Source organism: Amia ocellicauda, chromosome 1 (genome assembly GCF_036373705.1).
Source record: "Amia ocellicauda isolate fAmiCal2 chromosome 1, fAmiCal2.hap1, whole genome shotgun sequence".
Lineage (NCBI taxonomy): Eukaryota > Metazoa > Chordata > Actinopteri > Amiiformes > Amiidae > Amia > Amia ocellicauda.
In genome coordinates, this window is record NC_089850.1 from 48663781 (window position 1) to 48687716 (window position 23936).

Here is a 23936-nt window from a genome sequence, read left to right on the forward strand (position 1 = left end):
CAATAGGCACATTCATGTTTTACGTTTTACTGCATTATTACTGCATATTGCATTGGGTAAGGATCTAATCTGGTTACAGAATTGATCTTCCTGAAGTCGATACAGAATCTCAGACTTCCATCCTTTTTGGGCATCAGAACAACTGGACTGCTCCATTCGCTTCTTGACTCTTCAATAAAACCCATTGATATCATCAAGTCAATCTCCATTTTCAGACCTGGGAGCAGTTTCTCAGGATCACGGTAAGGGTGTTGACATATTGGACTATCATCCTTCAGAGGGATCAGAGGGGGCACATTCATCCCCGTGTTGAAGCTGTAGTTCCATTGCCCTCGTCTCACAGACAAGAAGGTCTCCGCCAGTCTAGTAGCTTCAGAGGCTGAGGCTGGATCATGCTCCCTTATCCAAACTCCCACTTTGGGACTAACCATCCTAAGGAACTGTTCCAAAATAAGCAGCTCCCTTTCCGTCTGAATCCACTTTGGAAACAGCTCCTGATGTCGCAGTTTAGTCTTGTGGGGTCTCTCCAGGCAAAATATTCAGGGATCGGAACCTCTGGCAGTATGTATCTGTGTTAATCTCATATTCCTTTAGTATGGCTTCTTTAACTTTATCATAGTTCATGGTGTCCTCAACCCCCATAGCCACAAAAGCACTGTGGGCTTTGCCAGTTAATAAAGGAATGAGCCGTATAGCCCAGTGTCTCTTTTCCCATGCACAAGCTGTTGCTATCCTTTCGAATGTGGTCAAGTACTGCTCAATGTCATCCGACTCCTCCAGACGGAGCAGTACTGACTCTCTCCAGGCCATCATCAACACACCGCCTGGTTCAGCACAGATTTCTACTTCTGGAAGGCTGCCAGAAGCGTCAGCTCCAGGATACACTTGCAGGCCTTGTCGTACCTCTGCTTGCAGCAAGGTGAACTGATGCTGCATACCTTTCCAGCATTGTTCTTGCCTAATACTTTCTCTTTCAAGTTTGTCCTCAGCCTTCTGTTGTAAGTTGATGTACACTTTGAACATATTAATCAGTTCTGTGGTGGCTGGATCAACATTATTACTGGTGACTTGTCCAGAAGCTTGAGCCTCTTCTGCTCCCTTACTTGCTGCCAAGGCACCTTCCTCTCCTTCCTCCAGCCTCTCTTCACGAGGAGGCATCTTGCTGATCTCGTCCTCCTACTTTGCTACTGGACCATCTTGCTCTTGCTGGCCACTGAAGGATCCCACCACTGCCACCAAAATGTTGCAGACCCAGGGTCAGGTGTTGTGATGCAGGGAACACGCAGGACCAGATAGACAGTTCTCCAAAAGAAACTAATTTAATTCAGCTTCCTATCTTAAAAAAACAACAACAAATAAATAAACAGAATGATTTGTAACAAATCTCTCTCTACCCAAGAGAGAGCAAAAACTCCTGAGAGCAGGATAACTAGAGCTCCCCATGTTAATTGGGGAACAATGCACTCAATGGCAGGGCTCTATACTGACGACCTCCTTGGAGGAACCCAACCTCCCAACTGACGCCCTAGCAGTTCTCACACTCCCTCTTTATAACCCAAGGTCTAGAACTCCTCCCCCAGAACAGACCATTAATAAAATATAAATATATCAATATCTAAAAGTATAAACACAAATACAGTACATTACATAGTCTCATGATATAAATAAATAACAGTTATACCAAACCAACATTAGTACAAAGAAAATAAAGCAAAACATTATTGCACACACCCCTTTCCTACAACCACTTGAACCCTTCCCAACATGGCCGCCCACACACCAACCCCAACAACTCTATCCCAGCTCCCCCTTTCCCTCCACAACAGGTAAGTTCATAAGTGATTTATTTGTACCAACCATGCCCATTTTTTATATATTTTCCCTCATTTTTTATACAACAAATTACTACCATTAATAACATTTTTTAAAGGTGTTTTCTTAACTACAACACACTGAATCATATTATCCCAGCAATGATTAGTGTCGTTTTTAAGTGATTCATATTTAATCTTCAGTGAAGTGTTTTAGGCTTGCCGGGAAGCTTCTTTCTCTATTTGGTCAGAAGCAGTTGCATTGTGTTTGACTGCAGTCTACAGGAAATTATACTAAGCCAGGAAACTAAGCCGTGATTCAGACAGGAAACTCTTTTAGCTTTGCTAATAGTAAAACCTTGTCTTCACTGTAATTGGCACAGCTTGTCCAGTAGCTCAGACACCACTGGTTAATCAGACTCCTATGATCAGGAGAAATGTATCAAATTTCAAATGTTACCTCCATTAGGTGCAGTGTATTTAAATTTGGCCCCACCTGCTGTTTGGCTTGTCTGATGGGAGTGAAGCTGCTCTGAGCCCTGCCCAGGGCATGCTGGGGTCCATTGTGCTTCCCTTCTGGGCAGTGGCACCATGGAGGGCCTTGGCAGGGGCCACAATCATGATTATTGTCAAACATATTTTTTCATTCATTAACATGAATGACCTCCTCACAGTCTGCAACTACTACCCGCCCACTCCAGCTCATCCAGAAATCTGCAGCTCGTCTCGTATTCTCTCTGCTCCGATTCGCCCACGCTACTCCACTGCTCCGCTCCCTCCACTGGCTCCCGATACCGGCACGCATTCAGTTCAAGACATTGACCCTCACCTACCGCTATCTCGAGCACACTGCACCAAGTTAACTTCAGTCCCTCGTCTCCCCATACATCCCCTCCAGACCACTGCGGTCTTCCAGTGCCAGAAGACTAACGGCCTCCTCTCTACTCTCCTTCCTCCAGAGCCGCTCCTTCTCATCCCTGGCCCCTAAATGGTGGAACGACCTGCCCACCGAAGTCAAAACAGCAAAGTACTTGACCTCCTTCCGGCGCTTACTCAAGACACATCTTTTCAGACAGTACTTGTAATATTAGTCCTTTAATCCCCGTTAGATAGCACTTCACAGAGTTTTATCATGCTTCTTGCATTATTGATTGATTTTCCTTCTTGCTCCCTTTCCCGTAACCCTTGACTGTGACCCTACATCTTGACAGCACTTAGCTTTTACTTTTAATTTTCCAGGATATTTGACCTCTCTTACTGTACTTACCTGTGTTAATTGGAAGTTGTGAAATGTATTATATGTTGAATTGCTATGTTTAATGTAAATTTGTATTTGTAATGTTGATGCCCTGTACTTAACTGTATTTTTGCACTTTGTATTGCACTTATGTTTTAAGTCGCCCTGGATAAGGGTGTCTGCCAAGAAATGAAAATAATAACTTAGTGGTGGTTGTAGTGTGTTTATTTTCTTTGATTTACTTTATTACGTAGGTGATGGATTTATTAGTTAGTTTCTGGGCGCACGCTGCCGGTTGACATTCCCACGTGGATTCCCCTCTATTCCTCCAAATCAAAGATTTTCACCTGTCCCCTAACCCAGCCAACCGGGTAGGAGTCCCCTCTTTCAGGAACGCACACTTCAGTAGAGACAGCAAGCAAAGCTGCAGGTGTGGTTTGTGTGCTGTGCCACCTATATGAAACTAATCGCATACGTAGCGAGTTTAGGAGCTCAGCAATTTTAGTTCAATACTTCTTAATTCATATATTTTTGTTTGGCTAGGGTTTGGGGATTTTATGTGCCCAGAATTATGTGTGTGTGTCACATATGCACATCTTATGCTTAAAAATTAACATAGATATCTTGTGTGCTTTTAACTGAACAGACTTCGTGCCCTGTACCAGTTGTGAACAGTGTGAAAACAAATTGTTCCTGCCTTGCCATTAGTGTTGTGGTGCCTTGGTCGACTAAAATGAGGTAGGATAGCCTTCTTTTTTGTGGTTTTGTTTTGGTCTGTACCAATCACTCTTATTTATGCAAGTAATGTATCATACAGTACACTCTTGGGTGCACTTTAATTACCACATTACTAAACCTATGATGCTTTCAGTAGCCATAGGCTTCCCTTTCACTAGAATACCTAGAGCCCTTCCATGCAACACTAACACTTTAGTTCTCCTTACAAAATGAGACCGAGAAAATGCCAGAGAAATTGTAATGCAACCAATCCCTGTTCATCCATCAGGTTTAATCAATGCAAACTATTACAGAACGCACAGTTCTACCCATTATACACAAAATATTTTGATCTTTGTCACAGTTTCCACAGTACGAGAGAAAAAAAAGCCTCTCTGCTGCCATTCCTCTAGCCTGCCTAGTGGTCAGGACTCTCCACAGCTCCCACAACACATGTACCAGGAAGGCTGTGCTATCTGGAGACCCCCAGCCTCCCACTGCTCTGCAGAGTTAAAGCAAATATTTTTCAGCCGAATGAGTCCTCTCATACAAACAGGAAATTCCTTTGGCAGATAAAGGAAAGCATTTTCAGTTTCATTTCTCTGCCAACACAAAGTTGTTACAATAAAAGGAGGACTTTGCACATCGGGATTTAATATGAGGACACAGAAGGAAGTTCCAGTTCCTCCTGAAATGCAGGTTTAGTATTTAGAGAGCTTATGGAACCAGTGCTAAAGTTGAAGTCTTTCTGCATTTGAATTTTAATGGGTTACTTTTTATTAATTTATTTAAATTGTTTATAACTCAATATCTCATAGCTGCAGTTTATATTATGCCCATATGAACCAGAGTACACTCCCACAACTCTCTGCCTTAATACTGAAAAACAATCACTACTGTATCATTGTTCTGATCAGAGTATAAAAGTCAATGTATCAATGTTGGATTTGCCATGTCTTTCCAGGGAGTCATACAGTTTCCATTTACTAATCCTACACTGTCCTCTAGAGTTGTGAAATGTTCTAAACCAGATAATGTCTATGTAATTTATGAACAATAAAAGGAGCTAGCCGATGGGGCTCAGTGTGAAACACGTGAGCAACTATGCCACCTCAATTGATGAGCAAGAGAAACTTGCAACCCCCTTTGAATTCTCTCCCCAGGCAGGCTTGATCAGACCCAAAGACACAACAGCAAAAGGCAAGTAATAACCATTTAATTTAACCAGTTTTGTCAGCTGTGCAAGACAAGTGGCAATCACACAATCAGGTAAGATAACAGGCAATAAATACACCAGCTAAAACCCACCTTTAATATTCAGGGGGCATAAGACCAAAATACCCTAACCTAAAGAACAAAGAATTATAGTAAATGACCCAATAAAGCACAGTAGCTATAGATACAAAAAAAAAACCTAATTTTCCCATACTGTAAAGATTCACACTAAGCAGCAACAGATTTAGAGGCATCTGTCCCAGAGATGCTCAAATAAAGTAAAAGGAGTTCACAACCAGGGATACAGGTAGGAGCCACCCCACAAACCACCTACAGGTAAGCGAGATGCAATTTCGCTTCAGGGACTCTGCACAGGTAGCGGTTTTGGGCCAGGCAGAAGCTCTGACCCACTCGGCCCCGGTTCCACAGATTCTAGGAGATACAGGTCAGTTGTATTCAGAAAAGTCGGTGAAAAATAAGCAAATATGAATACCTTTCCTTTTTGAAAATGGGTTGTAAGTCCCAGGACAGCCACCAGAGGAGGGCAAGGGAGGACAGAAATCGTTAAATGCAATTGCAATGTCAGTCCTGGTTCTAAAAGGACTCCATCCTTTACCACTTTCCATAGTGTTCAAAATGAAGTACCATGTTTAAATCTATTATTATTATTGTCTCAATCTTTTTTCCATTGACAGGGAAACAAAGTACTTATGCAAGCTGGGCAGGTCCATCTTTCTCCCACGACCTCTGAACATCATGCCTCTGGTCCACTCTGCTAGTCGGCTTCCATGGCTCTCCCTTCATTACAGATCCCCAGCGTCTGCTTCCTCCCGTGTGTGCGTGCATCTCAAAGTGCAATGCTGTCTCCGTGTCTGGCTCTGCTACTGGTGTGTCTCAGTCTCTCTAGTGAACAGAGCTTACTGCTTTTATAGGCAGAACAATAGGGTCAGGGGTGCAGGTGATGGAAATCAAGGAGGTAATGCGGAAGTCCATGTGGGAATGCGGCCGGGCGGCTTATGTTTGGCTCTTAATTTAACACAAGTGAAGCAATAAACCAATTCAAAAACAATTAAGGAATAAAGAAAGGATACCAAAACAAGGTTAATAAGTGGAAATAACAAAGAAACCATAACATAAGAATTTAGTGCACGCAATAATAAATAGTGAAGGAGGAACCCAACAAACAATGATTAAGAACATAAGAACATAAGAACATAAGAAACTTTACAAATGAGAGAAGGCCATTCGACCCATCGTGCTCGTTTGGTGTCAATTAATATCTAAGTGATCCAAGGATCCTATCCAGTCTATTTTTAAATGTTCCCAAACTTTCAGCTTCTACCACATCGCTGGGGAGTTTGTTCCAGATTGTGACGACTCTCTGTGTGAAGAAGTGTCTCCTGTTTTCTGTTTTGAATGCCTTGAAGTCCAATTTCCATTTGTGTCCCCGGGTCCGTGTGTCCCTGCTGATCTGGAAAACCTCCTCTGGTTTGATGTGGTCGATGCCTTTCATGATTTTCAAGACTTGGATCAAGTCCCCACATAGTCTCCTCTGTTCCAGGGTGAAAAGGTTCAGTTCCCTCAGTCTCTCCAAGTAGGACATTCCCTTCAGACCTGGAATAAGTCTGGTTGCTCTCCTCTGAACTGCCTCTAGAGCAGCGATATCTTTCTTGAAGTGTGGAGCCCAGAGCTGTACACAGTATCCAGATGAGCTCTAACTAGCGCATTGTACAGTCTGAACATTACTGCCCTTGTTCTCAATTCTACACTTTTGACAATATACCCTAACATCCTGTTTGCCTTTTTTATTGCTTCCCCACATTGTTTGGATGGAGAAAGTGAGGAGTCCACATAGACTCCTAGGTCTTTCTCATGCATTACTTCATCTAGTTCTGTTCCTCCCATAGTGTAATTATAGTGGACATTTTTGTTACCTGCATGTATTACCTTGCACTTTCCACATTGAATTTGATCTGCCAGGTGTCAGTCCACAACTGAATATTATCTAAGTCCCTCTGCCAAGATTGTATCTGCTGAGCCACCTATTTTTGTATCATCTGCAAATTTGACAAGTTTGCCAACTATCCCAGAGTCCAGATCATTAATATAGATTAGAAAAAGCAAAGGCCCTAGTACTGATCCCTGTGGAACTCCACTAACAACCTCACTCCAGTTAGAAGCAACTCCTCTAATCGACACCCTCTGTTTCCTAAACATCAACCAGTTCATAATCCATCTACTTACATTACCCTGAATGCCTACAGCTTCAAATTTGAGGATCAGTCTTTGGATTAAATAAGTGATTAAGGCATACGTTTTGACTAAAAACTGTCCCCTTGGTCATTGTGAAGACACTCGGGACAGCCGAAGGTCTGAATTACTGCCTTTCGCCTTTCAAACTGCCTTTACTGTAGTGGGCGCTGACTGATCCCGTACCAGCACCGCCCATGCGGACCGTGTAAATGGATCCACCATAACAAGCACATATGGGTAACAGGCATCTGGATAGCCCAAGGACAAGTGTTCTAGGGGATAGGGGGTCTTAATGGAGACTGTGGGGGCTCCCACCGGCCGTGCCTTTGCCCAGGAGCATGCCAAGGCAGATGGTGTCCCAGCAGCCCCAGCACGTTTCCAGACGGTGCCCTCCCTGTGCCGCCCCCCCACAGGTCCTGCAAAGCCCCCCACCTCTGCCCAGCTGTATGTTGTTGCCCCCTGCTGTATAAGCCCCTCCAGCTAGCTCCAGACGGCGGGGTCGCTGCAGTGCGCCACCCCATTCTCAGCCTCTGTGGGTCCCACACGCAGTCCGCTGTGTTGTAGCCATGCTGGTGCCAGCTGGTCTGGAGCTGCAGGTCCTGCTGCTTCACTTTGCCCACTCGCACCTGCAGCTCCAGCACCACTGGGTCTGCGGGGCTACTGAAGGACGAGGGCCCCCTGACAGCTGAAACCCCGTGGTGATGATGGCCTGGGCGCTGTTCTTGTGAGTGCTGAGAAACAGAGCAAGAAAAAGTAAAACCATGTACATATACTAATGACCCTGTACATACATATCCTACTTGAAATTAACAGCTGCAGCACTGCCCATAATAATAGTAATTATTATTATTTATTTTGGTGGTATTCATTTTATTTTAATGTATTATCAAAAACTGACCGTGTCCCCGTATCTGGACTTTTACATTCTGATTGCACATTTATTGTACGTTATGTTCTACAGAAAGAAAACAGATGGGAACACGGGGACTTTTCAGACTATATTATTCACAAACATTTACACCTAATTATGTGTGTATGGGTGTTGCATGTATGTTTAGAAACAAAACTTTTTTTTTTCCCTTTACCTCTCCCGCTTTGTACACTAATCCCACAGTTGTGAAATGTACTAATCTTGGCAATGTGTGCGCCATTTATGAACAATGAAAGGAGTTATAGTTCCAATACAATGCTGAAATCCTAACATATTATTCCACTAAGTGTTGTACATAATATGCATACTATAGTTTCTTATACATTACATTATACACTCACCTAAAGGATTATTAGGAACACCTGTTCAATTTCTCATTAATGCAATTATCTAATCAACTAATCACATGGCAGTTGCTTCAATGCATTTAGGGGTGTGGTCCTGCTCAAGACAATCTCCTGAACTCCAAACTGAATGTCTGAATGGGAAAGAAAGGTGATTTAGGCAATTTTGAGCGTGGCATGGTTGTTGGAGCCAGACGGGCCGGTCTGAGTATTTCACAATCTGCTCAGTTACTGGGATTTTCACGCACAACCATTTCTAGGGTTTACAAAGAATGGTGTGAAAAGGGAAAAATATCCAGTATGCGGCAGTCCTGTGGGCGAAAATGCCTTGTTGGTGCTAGAGGTCAGAGGAGAATGGGACGACTGATTCAAGCTGATAGAAGAGCAACTTTGACTGAAATAACCACTCGTTACAACCGAGGTATGCAGCAAAGCATTTGTGAAACCACAACACGTACAACCTTGAGGCGGATGGGCTACAACAGCAGAAGACCCCACCGGGTACCACTCATCTCCACTACAAATAGGAAAAAGAGGCTACAATTTGCACAAGCTCACCAAAATTGGACAGTTGAAGACTGGAAAAATGTTGCCTGGTCTGATGAGTCTCGATTTCTGTTGAGACATTCAGATGGTAGAGTCAGAATTTGGCGTAAACAGAATGAGAACATGGATCCATCATGCCTTGTTACCACCGTGCAGGCTGGTGGTGGTGGTGTAATGGTGTGGGGGATGTTTTCTTGGTACACTTTAGGCCCCTTAGTGCCAATTGGGCATCATTTAAATGCCACGGCCTACCTGAGCATTGTTTCTGACCATGTCCATCCCTTTATGACCACCATGTACCCATCCTCTGATGGCTACTTCCAGCAGGATAATGCACCATGTCACAAAGGTCGAATCATTTCAAATTGGTTTCTTGAACATGACAATGAGTTCACTGTACTAAACTGGCCCCCACAGTCACCAGATCTCAACCCAATAGAGCATCTTTGGGATGTGGTGGAACGGGAGCTTCGTGCCCTGGATGTGCATCCCACAAATCTCCATCAACTGCAAGATGCTATCCTATCAATATGGGCCAACATTTCTAAATAATGCTTTCAGCACCTTGTTGAATCAATGCCACGTAGAATTAAGGCAGTTCTGAAGGCGAAAGGGGGTCAAACACAGTATTAGTATGGTGTTCCTAATAATCCTTTACGTGAGTGTATATTACACAGCCTGTGTGCTTTACCCTGTGCTGAATGAACTCATTGACTGCATGAACTAAAGCGCTTTCTTATGACAACAGGTGGACAATGTATTATTTCTATATGTGTGTTGATAACTGTAACCTCAGTAAATCACCTTTGGCTGCCAGATCAGGTTAAACCATTAGGTGCACAAGGTACTTGTTTGCTTTTAATCCAGCTGGTGATGTTTACTGCTTTGGACTGGCAATGCAATAATTTCAAGAATTATACATGGAGTTTGTAAAAGTTTTTTTTGTCAAGAGTAAGTAATTTACTATAAATAGTATAATCATCATAATACACATAATAATAATCATCATCATCATAACAATACAAAGGAAGCATCTCCAACCAGATGTAAAACGTTATAGATCAGACACGCCCTTCCTTTTAAGGAAAATGAAACTAGATAAATAAGCGCGCCTCACTCACTGAGAGCACACAGCTGCCTCAACTCCAACTGGTAAGTTGCATATGCTTTAAATATACATCCACACACACACTTATTGTTGTTTATATATAAAACATAAGTGTGTGTATATAGATTGCTTAAAAATATATGCTAATACATATAAATACTTACAAGATGGGATAAAACAAATTAAATGCTATTCAGAGATGATCCCGTATAAAAGATGGCTACTGTAATTATAGGGTGGATGGTGTTTCAAACTCAGGAAGTCATTTAGACAGATTTGGAGGGATTTTTAAACTGATCTGATGTTAAAAACTACCTTGAAAAAAAGAAACTACTATCAATTAAAGTATGCATGTATGTATGGAGCTATATATATTTATATATATATATATATATATATATATATATATATAATTTGAAAGTATATTGAGTAAGTAAATATATACTTTTCAAATGGGATAATTGTTTCACTTTTAACTGTTCATTGTGATTAAGGATCTAAATGCGTAAGCAACCACAACGGTCTCTGCTACCTATTAAGTGTATTATACTATGTGAGTTGAAGAAACTCTTCAATATATATACATTTTACATATTTTTTTTATCAAAAATATATTTGTTGTTTTAAAGTGATTCATATTTAATCTTCAGTGAAGTTTTTTAGGCTTGCCTTTCTTTCTGGCTTTGGTCAAAAGCAACTGCTTTGTGTTTGACTGCAGTCTACAGGAAATGGCACTAAGTCAGAAAGCCAAGCAATGATTCAGACAGGAAAATATTTTAAAAACCACTAAAAGCGCAACCTTGTCTTCACTGTAATTAGCACAGCTTGCCCGGTTGCTCATACACCACTGGTTAATCAGGGACCTCAACCCCTATGATCAGCAGGAGAAATGTATTGAATTATATTTATTATTAATTTATTTCTTAGCAGACGCCCTTGTCCAGGGCGACTTACATAATATAACAGCACTGCAAAGTGCAATAATACAGTGCAGTTCAGGCATAATACATTTTACAAATTTAGAATTTACACAAGTGTATAGGAGATACAGTAAACATTATAAGGTCTTACATCCTAGATTGTAAGAGCTGATAAGTGAATCTCACCTGTTAGGTACAGTGTACTTGAATTTGCCTCCACCTGCTGCTCGGCCTGTCTGACAGGGATGTGGAGCTGCTCTGAGCCCTGACTGGGGCACTGTCCACTGTTTCCCTTCTGGGCAGGGGCACCTTAGAGGGCCAGGGCAAGGGCCACAATCATGATTAACAATAAATAAATCATATTTTTAATCACAATTGGCCTGCTGAGCAGGGCCTCACTGTGTGTTTTTCTTTCCTCCCGATTCTGTCCTGCAGCCTCCACTGAAGTGCCAAGACTGAAACATGTGGTCAGAAGACGACTTCCCTTTCTGCTCTTTGCCTTGTCTGGAGAGCCAAAGTGAGCCTGTGGATGGGTTGATCTATGTCATGTACCATGGAACGACAAGGGCGATTGCACAAGAAATCAAGAAGAATGGTTTCAGACGGTCTCGGGATGGTATGCTGGGCCCAGGGGTGTATGTGAGTCGAGACCTGCAGAAAGCCAGCCGCTATCCTCTTAACGTGCCAGAGCACCAGCGAGTTGTGCTGAGGCTGAGGGTCGATGTGGGGAGGGTGAAGAAGATTGATAGACAAGGGCATCCATTACAGAAGACCTGGCATAACTACGGCTTCGACACGGCCTGGGTCCCTCCTTACTGTGGGATGGTGCCAAGTGGGCTGGAGGAGGACTGTGTCTGGGACCCCCGGAGGATCACAGTCATAGATGTCATCACTCCTAGACCTGCAGGGGGCAGATTTAATTATGGCTTGTATGACTGTTAAATTGTCAGATATCCTCTGTTTAAAAAAAAAATCTAATTACATGAAAAAGATATTTCTGTAACTGAAGACTATTTTCTTTAAAAAAAAAAAAAATGTATAGAGGGAAATATTTGGCAGCCGTGTTGTGTGTTTTTGCCTGATTCTCTAAAAATAGTGAATAGTAGCTTTGTAGATTTAGCCATTAGGTGAAAAACAGGAATGTTTTAGTTTAATTTCATTTAAATGCTTGTAAAACAGCTGAAATGTGGTACCATAGGCGCCGACTACACGGGGGCTCAAGGGCTTCAGCCCCCCCCCCCCAAACACAAGGTAGCGGGACTGAGCCCCCCCCCTGCAATTTTTATCAGTTACGTATTTGAATACCAGAGAAAACACCGTCAGCCTCCCCCCTTCCCGGCTCTTACCGGAGAAAACACCGTCAGCGCCACCACTTTTCACTTGTTTGGAACAACAAACAAAAGGAAAAATGTGTCCCTTTGGAAACTTTGAAATTAATCTATTTAGAGAACCACATGAATCAAAACCCAAGGTTAAAATCCTACAACAGTTTGTTTTGTTAATTATACATCAATGCATTTCATAGTCGAGTATAAATAAGTCTTATTGTTCTATCTTAACTGTAACAATTACAAATCAGCTTAACATGTTTGTATACAAGCACTAAAATATCAAAACTGCAATAGTTCTAAAAAACTGCCCAAAGCTAACCTCCAAGAGAAACTTTAATCAGAGCCATTTAAATCCATGCATACATGGGTTGTATCAATCTCACAGATACGTTTCTATAAGTGTACATTTCAGTTTTGTTATTCAAATATTTTTGGCAGCATTTTGTGTTCCATTTAATAGTCAATATTAATTGACTATATTACAACAACTGTTCCACCATCCTGTTCACCCACCCTTCTCTCATTTCCTAAGGGTAGAGTGCAAGGAGACCAGAAGGAAATGTAACCTTCACCATGTGGGAACCAAGATTCACAATACGTCTTTCTTTTGTAAAAAGGTAGTACTTTAGCAACATTTGCAAGTGTCAAAGCTAAGGGTGGCCAATTTAGCTGGAGCACTATCGACCACGCCACCCTCTGTTGAACAAGAGAGGGAACTCGTGCCACCAACCACACCCCGCACGCAGGTTCAGACCAGGCCCCCAGAACACACAATAGACCCAGGTAAGCAAGTTGTATTTATTCCAATAAACAGAAATGAAAGCAGAGCATGAAGTCTGCAATCATAAACAGTGTGCAACGTAACAAATCAATAAAACCTAACTAAAAATCGCCTTTAATAAAAAGGGGCGATAAAAGACACTAAAACCCTAATGAAAAATACAAAGAAGACCAATGATAGTGAAAAAATATAATACAAATGGCTATACACCACACTCTTCCTCAATAAGTACTAATAAGAATCTCAATAGTCTTCCATAGGCAAAAGAAACAGATACAATGACGATAAGTATTCATCCAATCACTAGAATAATGCTTTGTTTGGGGAGAAACATTTGTTTGTGACCAAACAGCGTAAGCTAGAATAACTGTCTTTATCCTCCTTCTTATAGTTGCTATTGCAGAAGCTCTCATCAGGTGAGTGGAAACGTTCTTAAGTTATACATAAGGGGAATGCAATGTTAATCTTTTTCCTGGTTTCTCCTTGCAAGTTTCCATCCGTCCTGCCAACTGCACGGAGAAACACCCCACAGCAACACAGCCTCCAGGTTAAATAACACTCTGTTCCTGTTCAGCATCTTTCCCCAACAGATCAAACCCAAGGGTGAGAGAGGGAGAACAGCAGGAAATCAACCCAGCAGCTTGGCGTCTTAAGCTTCTCTGTATTTTCAGACTCCATGGAAATAAACAAAACAAAAGCGCATGTCACGGGCAGTGCGTGACGGGCAAATTATCACTTAATTGGTTAATTGTATTATTTATTTCACTTTATTATATTGTTGTGTGCACTTATTTTGTTGATCACGGTTGTTCTTTCCACTTATGAAGTATGTTTTCTTGCTTCTCTGCTTGGTTATCTTTTTCTTTACTGGTATAAATCAGTTTATTATTTTTTGTTTTATTAGTTTGTTTGTTTTGCCAAGTGCACACTATCAACCCACATTCTCACCTGGACTTACCTGCCCGCTCTCTCCTAATTGCCTTCACCTGCACCCCGGTTCTCTGCCTCAGTATTTAAGCTGGGAGAGATCAGTCAGTAGGAGAGTCAACAGAATGAGACAGGTTGCTGTGACCAGTAGTGGGACCAAGGAAGGAGAAGCAAAGCCAGTGCTGGAGAGGGGAGCTGTGGAATTGTGGCGACAGATGTTTAATGCATAATATGCTGCATATAACTAGAACAAAAAAAATAGTACTATCCATTATTTGACATAATATACCCAATTTTCAGAGAAGCATATTTAGAGTAAATAAAATCCAAATTATTGCATTTTGTCTTTCATAAATTGTTTGTGATTGTAATTTTGTTGTGAACTGAATAAATTACTTAAGACAAAGGCATCTGCTACATGTTTGCAGTAGTAACAATTTATATTAAGGTTTCTCTGTTTACATTACATGAATACCACATAGGTTCCTTTGATAAAGAAATATTTATTTAGCTTTAATAGGCCAACGTGTTGAGAAAAACTAACATATTACAGTGTTCACGAAAGAACACATCTGTGCTAATATTCCTACAGAAAAACAACACATCTTCTGAGTAAAACTAACCCATAACTGTGTTAATGAAATCACACATTTGTGCCAAATTTCCTACACACAACCCGTGTTAACTAACAAAATGTGTTGTCCTTAATCACACTCAGTAATGTGTTAAACACATCATGCATTGCTTTTAGCACATTTGTTCTGAGTGTAGAGCTCTTAGAGCAACACGGTTTGTTTATTTCTTTACAAAATGAGACAAAGTGCCAGAGAAATTGTAATACCACCAATCCCCATTCATCCATCAGGCTTAAATCAATGCAAACTATTACAGAACGCACAGTTCTACCCATTACACATAAAATATATTGATCTTTGTCACAGTCTAGACAGTATGAGAGAAAAAATAAAAAAGCCTCTCTGCTGCCATTCCTCTAGCCTGCCCAGTGGTCAGGACTCTCCACAGCTCCCACAACACATGTACCAGGAGGGCTGTGCGATCTGAAGACCCCCAGCCTCCCACTGCTCTGCAGAGTTAAAGCAAATATTTTTTCAGCAGAATGAGTCCTCTCATACAAACAGGAAATTCCTTTGGCAGATAAAGGCGTCATGTTTTCATGTGCTTTTGTTCATGTCTTTTATTATGAAAGCCAAGTTCCTTGTTATGTTATTGTACTGTGATTTCCTGTTCCTGACATGTTTTCATGCGTTTAGTTCTTATTGGTTCCCTGTCATGTGACCCTTTGGTTCCACTATGTTTATTAGTCCCGTCTCCTCATTGGTTTGTGTTCATGAGTCTTGTTTGGAGTTCTGCTATGTCATTGGTTCATATGGTTATTGCCTAGTTATCTTGTTATCAGTTTAGTCTTGTTATTGGTTCATGTTTTATGGTCTTGTTGCCTTGTTTTTCTAGTCTGTGTATGTATAGCCCTCAGGTTGTCTAGTCCTTGATTGAGTATTGTTTGGTGTAATGTTATCCTAGTCAAGTCAAGTCTCTTGTTTTGCATTTTATGTTTTGTTGGCACTGAATAATAAACTGCACTTGGGTTCTCGCATTCATCTCATCATCGTCTTCGTCCTGCTTGCTCTGCCCTGCCGGATCATTACAAAAGGAAAGCATTTTCAGTTTCATTTCTCTGCCAACACTAAGTTGTTACAATAAAAGGAGGACTTTGCACATCATTTAATGTCAGGACACAGAAGGACGCCCAGTTCCTCCTGAAATGGAAGTTTAGCATTTAAAGAGCTTATGGAACCAGAACTAAAGTGTAAATCGTTCTGCTTTTGAATTTTAATGGGTTACTTTTTATTAATTTAATGGTTTATAACTCAATATCTCATAGCAGCAGTTTAGATTATGCCCATATGAAATCCGAGTACACTCCCACAACTCTCCCTTAATACTGAAAACCAATCACTAAGTTGTAGCATAGTAGTAAAAATCTAAAAGATCAAGCGATTAAAATTTACAACCAAACCAAAAAATTAAATTAACATCCTGCACACATCTTAATAAATCAAATTAATAGAATAAATTAAAGCAATTAAAGGTTAAAAAAAAAAAAAAAAAAAAAAAAAACCCTAGGGCAAACTAAGAATAGATCAAAGCAAGATAAAAGCCAACTCGGACAATAGCAGTCATTTAAAATACGACACGGGTAAATAGATTACAAAAAGAATAGCGTTAATAATTTTAAAAGTAATATAAAACAAGGACTGCACGTGCACATGAGCTAAAACAATACAATTCAGACAAACTAAAACCAAAGAGCGCCTGAGGTGGGATAACAAAACTAATAATATCCACGTAACTCACCAACCCGACTTGTGCAACAGTCTCATGTAATGATCGCTCTCCTTTAACTCAGCAGACAAACTGTTCATCTCTGAGGAGCCAGCCAACACGTTCTCCCAGCCCAGCTGCTCCTGTACAGCACCCCCATGCTTGTGCAAAGCGGAATCCCCTTTTTAAAGGACACCACACTCATCTTCCTCAAGTGGATATGGACAGGAGGACCAATGGACAAGAAGTGCATCGGGTCTCCAGGGCAACAGATCATCCGCAATCTTATATGCAAAACAAGACATGCACTCAATTATGCAGCCAGGGAGATCAATAACAGATCAAAGCAGTCAGGGAAAGTTAAATGTAGAACTAAACATGTATCAATATTTTGTATTTGCTATGTCTTTCCAGTGATTCATACAGTTTTGCTAATCCTAAAATGTCCTCTAGAGTTGTGAAATGTTCTAAACCAGACAGTGTCTGAGTAATTTATGAACAATGAAAGGAGCTAGCTGATGGTGCTCAGTGTGAAACACGTCACCAACTATGCCACCTCAATTGATGAGCAAGAGAGGAACTTGTAACCCCCTTTGAATTCTCTCCCCAGGCAGGCTCGATCAGACCCAAAGACACAACAGCAAAAGGCAAGTAATAACTATTTAATATAAGCAGGTTTGATACATGCACAGGGCACGACAGCTGTGCAAGACAAATTGCAATCACACACAATCAGGGAAGATAACAGGCAATAAATACACCAGCTAAAACCCACCTTTAATATTCAGGGGGCATAAGACTAAAATACCCTAACCTAAAGAACAAAGACATTATAGTAAATGACCTAATAAAGCACAGTATCTATAGATATAAAACTAATTTTCCCATACTGTAAAGATTCACACTAAGCAGCAACAGATTTAGAGGCATCTCTCCCAGAGATGCTCAAATACAACGAAAGGAGTTCACAAGCAGAGATACTGTTAATTTACTTCGGTTTCATCAGGTAGCAGCCACCCCACGAACCACCTACAGTTAACCGAGATGCCTACTCTGAGATGCAATTTCTCTTCGGTGCCTGCAGGGCCAGTAGCCGGCGGCTCTCTTTGGGCAGTAGATGGGGCTGGGCAGTGTATGAGGTGAGGTCAGAGAGGAGAGGCGACCGAAGTAGGGGATGAGTGACCAGGTGCCCCACCCAGGGGCCGAATGGACGGAAGACGGGAGAGCAAAGGTGGGTGCATGCCCTGACGAGACCTGCAGAAAGTCAGGCGATACCCTATTGACGTGCCAGAGCACCAGCAAGTTGTGCTGAGGCTGAGGGTCGATGTTGGGAAGGTGAAGAGGATTGATAGACAAGGGCATCCATTACAGAAGACCTGGCATTACTACGGCTTGAACACGGCCTGGGTCCCTCCTAACTGTGGGATGGTGCCAAGTGGGCTGGAGGAGGACTGTGTCTGGGACCCCCAGAGGATCACATTGATGTCAACACTCCTAGACCTGCAGGGTGCAGTTTTAATTATGGCTTGTATGACCATTACATTGTCAGATTATTTCCTCTGTTAAAAAATACTAATTACATGAAAGATATACACCTATCAGCCATAACATTATGACCACCTGCCTAATATTGTGTAGGTCCCCGTTTTGCCGCCAAAACAGCTCTGACCCGTCGAGGCATGGACTCCACTAGACCTCTAAAGGTGTGCTGCGGTATCTGGCACCAAGATGTTAGCAGCAGATCCTTTAAGTCCTGTAAGTTGCGAGGTGGGGCCTCCATGGATCAGACTTGTTTGGTCAGCACATCCCACAGATGCTCCATTGGATTTAGTTCTGGGGAATTTGGAGGGCAAGTCAACACCTTGAACTCGTGATTCATCAGACCAGGCCACCTTCTTCCATTGCTCCGTGGTCTAGTTCTGATGCTCACGTGCCCGTTATAGGTGCTTTTGGCACTGGACAGGGGTCAGCGTGGGCACCCTGACTGGTCTGCGGCTACGCAGCCCCATACGCAACAAACTGCGATGCACTGTGTGTTCTGACACCTTTTTATCAGAACCAGCATTAACTTTTTCAGCAATTTGAGCTAAAGTAGCTCGTCTGTTAGATCGGACCACACAGGCCAGCCTTTGCTCCCCACGTGCATCAATGAGCCTTGGCCGCCCATGACCCTGTCGCCGGTTCACCGCTTTTCCTTCCTTGGACCACTTTTGATAGGTACTGACCACTGCAGACCGGGAACACCCCACAAGAGCTGCAGTTTGGAGATGCTCTGACCCAGTCTTCTAGCCATCACAATTTGGCCCTTGTCAAAGTCGCTCAGATCCTCATACTTGCCCATTTTTCCTGCTTCTAACACATCAACTTTGAGGACAAAATGTTCACTTGCTGCCTAATATATCCCACCCACTGACAGGTGCCATTATAACAAGATTATCAGTGTTATTCACTTCACCCATCAGTGGTCATAATGTTATGACAGATCGGTGTACTTTTTCTGTAATTGAAGACTGTATTTTCTTTTAAACAAAAAATATATTTTGCAGCTGTGTTGTGTTTTTGCCTGATTGTCTGAAAATGTTTGAGTCAATAGTAGCTGTGTATATTTAACATTAGGTGCTTGTAAAACAGCTGTAACTGCAATGCTGGCTGTACTGTAAAAGAGAAAGCCAGTGTGGGATTGGTCAATGTTGCTATATTAAGAAATACAACAGGACCACTGATTAAATCATTAATTTAATATTTTCAATAACCAAAGGAAGATACAAAATTGTTACTGTGGGCAATAAACACAGATCTTCATGGAGATAATGTGAACCATGTATGAACCTTTATCATTGAAATCAGGTGTCATAGGATGCACACAAAGTTATGTGGGATGTGACACAGTGCGCGTGACGCTGGTGAACTCAGTGATGTGGGGCTCGCTGGGCAAAGCTACAGTAACAGGATACAGCATGCAGCTCTAGGTGCCTTAATACTGTGGCTCATTTGTTTAGTTATTGTATTGCACTTGGTGTGTTAAGAAACAAATGAAAAAATAACCTAAAAAATAACAATAAAGCAACCAAATAATGATAATAATTTTCACAATTTTCATAATATGGAAATTCAAATGTGTGCTATCACACTGAGGTTGCTTATGTTTAATGCAGGGTTTACATATTTATTATTCATTCTAAAAGGCTGAAGAAAGAAGAAGGAAAATACAAATATATAACAAATCCAATGTAAAACTAAAGTGTTTTTCTGCTACGCTACTCTTCTCTCAGGCCTGTATTGTTCTCAGGTTGTCTCCAGAGTGGCAGTAGTGGCAGTGAGGTGGTGCTCTTGACTCATTGTCAGTTGCCCCTCTTGCAAACATGAGTGCCCATGAAGGGGCAGATGGTGTCCCGGCAGCCCCAGCAGGTTTCCAATTGGTGCCCTCCCTGTGCCGCCCCCCCACAGGTCCTGCAATGCCCCTGCCCCTGCCCCTGCCCCTGACCCCCCCCCTTTTGCCCCCTGCTATGCTGCTGTATAAGCCCCTCTAGCTGGCTCCGGACAGCGGGGTCGCTGCAGTGCACCACCCCCACCACGCTCAGTCTCTTCGGGTCCCACACGCAGTCTTCCTCAAAGCGCCCCCCAGAGGCGGGCATCCAGGCCGTGTCATAGCCGTGCTGGTGCCAGCTGGTCTGGAGCTGCAGGCCCTGCCCGTCAATGCGCTTCACTTTGCCCACTCGCACCCGCAGCTCCAGCACCACTCTGTCTGCGGGGCCACAGAGGGCAGGGTAGGATGAGGCCTTCTTGATGTCCCGGCTGCAGTACACCCCCGGGCCCAGCGTACCCCCTTGTGACTGGTGAAACCCTGTGGTGATGATGGCCTTCGCATTGTTCTTGTGGGTGCCATGGTACATGGTGTAGCTACGCCCCCCCCGTGGGGCCTGGCCGGGCTTGAGCCGTCTCCGCTTCTCTCGACAGGCCTTCCAGCCAAAGAAACTCAGTGACATCAGGTCTATGGGAGGGGGGAAAGCAGACAGAAATAATCCGAATTTCAATCCCATTATTTATTGCAAAGCCCTGGCGAGAAATGTACAGTCATACATGACTCTGCTGCCAAACCTGGGACAGGCAATGACATGGGCAGCCTGAATAGCTTGAACTCCAACTCTAACACTTCAAGCAATGCCCATACAAATCTAAACCCGCATCAGTTACCTCTTCAGCAACCCTATCCTAGCCGGGACCAAAATGTAACCCTGATTGAATTGTTATCTTTAAGTTTAGTGCGTCATTTATCTACATTACTCAGGTGGTTTTCCTGTTGCCTATTGTAGATCACTACTACACATGGCTGTGAATTGTCTGAGCTGAAGTCTGCCTTTTAAAACAAGTCTCCTTTCAGTTGGTAACTCAGTCTCTAGATACGAGATAAATTAAGTTTTACCTTCTCGGTGTTGCAGTCTTCCTATCTCTCCACACAGAGTCTGAACCCTACAGCTGCTGTGACTGTTGCAGCTGCTTGCGTTTCTTTCTGTCTGGCAGTTGGTTTCAGTTTCATTTCTTCAGTGTTGCTGTGCGGGAGTGCAGCACTATGAGGCGTCGTAGGGACATAGATCACCCCGTGGTACAACACTATACAGAGATGCATACACTATATACTAAGTCATATACAAGACATACTGAAATGCATATATTGAGATACTTCCGTATGAGATTTGTCTTCCGCATACAGTGAGAGCGGACATCAGTCACTGTCCGCTCAGGTCCACATTAGCTCACACAAAGAGTAGGGTATTGCTGCAGAACCGGGCTGTGTCCCGAATCGCACACTCGCTCCTACACCCTCCGACAAGTGTACACTTTGCGTGACGCTGTGCTGACGTCACAGAGTGTGAGCAGGGTGTAGGGCAGGGGTAGTCAATTATTTTGTGTCAGGGTCCAGATTACTTGGTCAAGCTTGAACACAAGCATCGGCACCGTAAGCCCCGGCTCCCTGGTCGTGTGCACTTTTATATTTTGGAGGCGAGGTTGAAATATGTCCACACGTCAAGCGATCCGCAGTTTTGCTGTTTATTTATAGAAATCAGGAAAACAAAGCGAATACCCGTGTTTTTGACGAGTACAAAGTGCCGTTCTTACCCCAGCTCTTACTCATCTCCAGTTCTTCTCTCAATCTGCCTGATTTCATGGAGATTTTGAGCAAAGTTTTTCGACATCAAACTGACTCAGAAACATGCTTCGGTTCAATTCACATCGTTTCAATGCATAATTCGGATTAGTCCCGTCACTGTGTTTCCCTGCTGACCATTGCACAGCGCCTCCACTGCAGTCAAACACTTCAGTCACACTGAGAACAAGAGAAATGAACAGACAGCTGAGCAGCTACACACTTTATTGTCATTGCCAGAGTAGTGTGAACTGTGTTCATCATAAGAACATAAGAACATAAGAAAGTTTACAAATGAGAGGAGGCCATTCGACCCATCGTGCTCGTTTGGTGTTCATTAATAACTGAGTGATCCAAGGATCCTATCCAGTCTATTTTGAAATGTTCCCAAACTTTCAGCATCAACCAAATCGCTGGGGAGTTTGTTCCAGATTGTGACGACTCTCTGTGTGAAAAAGTGTCTCCTGTTTTCTGTTTTGAATGCATTGAAGCCCAATTTCCAGTTGTGTCCCCAGGTACGTGTGTCCCTGCTGATCTGGAAAAGCTCCTCTGGTTTGATGTGGTCGATGCCTTTCATGATTTGGAAGACTTGAATCAAGTCCCCACGTAGTCTCCTCTGTTCCAGGATGAAAAGGTTCAGTTCCTCAGTCTCTCAGTAGGACATTCCCTTCAGACCTGGAATAAGTCTGGTTGCTCTCCTCTGAACTGCCTCTAGAGCAGCGATATCTTTCTTGAATTGTGGAGCCCAGAACTGCACACAGTATCCAGATGAGCTCTAACTAGTGCATTGTACAGTCTGAACATTACTGCCCTTGTTCTCAATTCTACACTTTTGACAATATACCCTAACATCCTGTTTGCCTTTTTTATTGCTTCCCCACATTGTTTGGATGGAGAAAGTGAGGAGTCCACATAGACTCCTAGGTCTTTCTCATGCGTTACTTCATCTAGTTCTATTCCTCCCATAGTGTAATTATAGTGGACATTTTTGTTACCTACATGTATTACCTTGCACTTGTCCACATTGAATTTCATCTGCCAGGTGTCGGCCCTCAACTGAATATTATCTAAGTCCCTTTGAATAACCTGTGCTGCCGAGATTGTATCTGCTGAGCCACCAATTTTTGTATCATCTGCAAATTTGACAAGTTTGCCAACTATCCCAGAGTCCAGATCATTAATATAGATTAGATAAAGCAAAGGCCCTAGTACTGATCCCTGTGGAACTCCACTCACAACCTCACTCCAGTTAGAAGCAACTCCTCTAATCGACACCCTCTGTTTCCTAGACATCAACCAGTTCATAATCCATCTACTTACATTACCCTGAATGCCTGCAGCTTCCAGTTTGAGGATCAGTCTTTGGTGTGGAACCTTATCAAAAGCTTTTTGGAAATCTAAGTATATCATATCATATGCTTTCACCTGATCTACAGCTGCAGTTGCATGTTCAAAAAATTCTAATAAATTAGTAAGACATGATCTGCCTCGTCTAAACCCATGTTGACTATCTCCACGAATATGGTTTTCATTAAGATGCTCCTCTATTGTCTGTCTAATCATTGTTTTCAACATTTTACAGGTGATGCAGGTGACACTGATTGGTCTGTAATTTCCTGGCTCAGTTTTGTCCCCTTTCTTGTGGATTGGTATGACATTTGCTGTCTTCCAGTCAGTTGGCACATCCCCTGTTCTAAGTCTCATTTGGAATATTTGAGTTAGCGGCCTATGAATAATTTCCCTAATTTCTTTAAGTTCTGTAGGAAATATACCATCTGGCCCAGGTGATTTGTTTGTTTTCAATTCTGCTAGTCCCTTTAGTACCTCCTCCTCATATATCCTGATCTCTCTTAGGGTTTGACTGGACTGATAGCTAACCTGTGTCATGTTATTTGTTTTTTTCTTTTGTAAACACCTCTGTAAAATACTCATGTAGAACATTTGCCACATATTGTTAGTTTTCTAAGATACTTCAATTTTTAGTCTTTACCTGTTTAATTTCCTCCATTATTGACCTCTTGCTGTTGTAGTATTGAAAAAAAGATCTTTGCATTAGTTTTATCTCCAAAAGCAATTTCTTTCTATTTCCCCCTTTGCTTTCCTGATCCATCTTTTAATGTCTTTGTAGTTCTATATATTCTTTAAATTTTGTTTAATCTCTATCCCTTTTCTATGCGCTATACAATATTTTCTTTCTCTTAATGTATTTTTGAATAGTTCTATTAAACCATTTTGGCTAATGTTTTTGGTCCTCAATTTGCTAAGTTTTGATACAAATTTACCTCTAGTAGTATATATCATTTTCAACTGCATCTGTATCCAGCGTGCC

General features: G+C 42.3%; 2 protein-coding genes and 1 long non-coding RNA gene across 3 annotated transcripts in view; 1 reads left to right on the forward strand and 2 right to left on the reverse strand.

Annotated features, from left to right (window-relative positions):
- LOC136752177 (uncharacterized) overlaps nucleotides 1-12932 on the forward strand; it is a 101503-nt gene extending 88571 nt beyond the window's left edge. Inside the window, 1 exon segment of the mRNA XM_066707681.1 lies at nucleotides 11518-12932. Coding sequence (XP_066563778.1) covers nucleotides 11518-12024 — 507 coding nt within the window. The 3' untranslated portion in view covers nucleotides 12025-12932.
- Nucleotides 12933-13197: 265 nt separating this feature from the next.
- On the reverse strand, nucleotides 13198-16604 carry LOC136752209 (uncharacterized). Its single transcript, XR_010817301.1, has 2 exons — nucleotides 16495-16604; nucleotides 13198-14316 (listed from the first exon to the last, which is right to left on the reverse strand). It is a non-coding gene; the product is annotated as an uncharacterized LOC136752209 (long non-coding RNA).
- Nucleotides 16605-19184: 2580 nt separating this feature from the next.
- On the reverse strand, nucleotides 19185-21685 carry LOC136752193 (uncharacterized). Its single transcript, XM_066707682.1, has 2 exons — nucleotides 20885-21685; nucleotides 19185-20452 (listed from the first exon to the last, which is right to left on the reverse strand). Exon 2 carries the CDS (start codon nucleotides 20445-20447, stop codon nucleotides 19803-19805), a length of 645 nt encoding a protein of 214 aa, XP_066563779.1. The 5' UTR covers nucleotides 20448-20452; nucleotides 20885-21685; the 3' UTR covers nucleotides 19185-19802.
- Between the last annotated feature and the right edge of the window lie 2251 nt (nucleotides 21686-23936).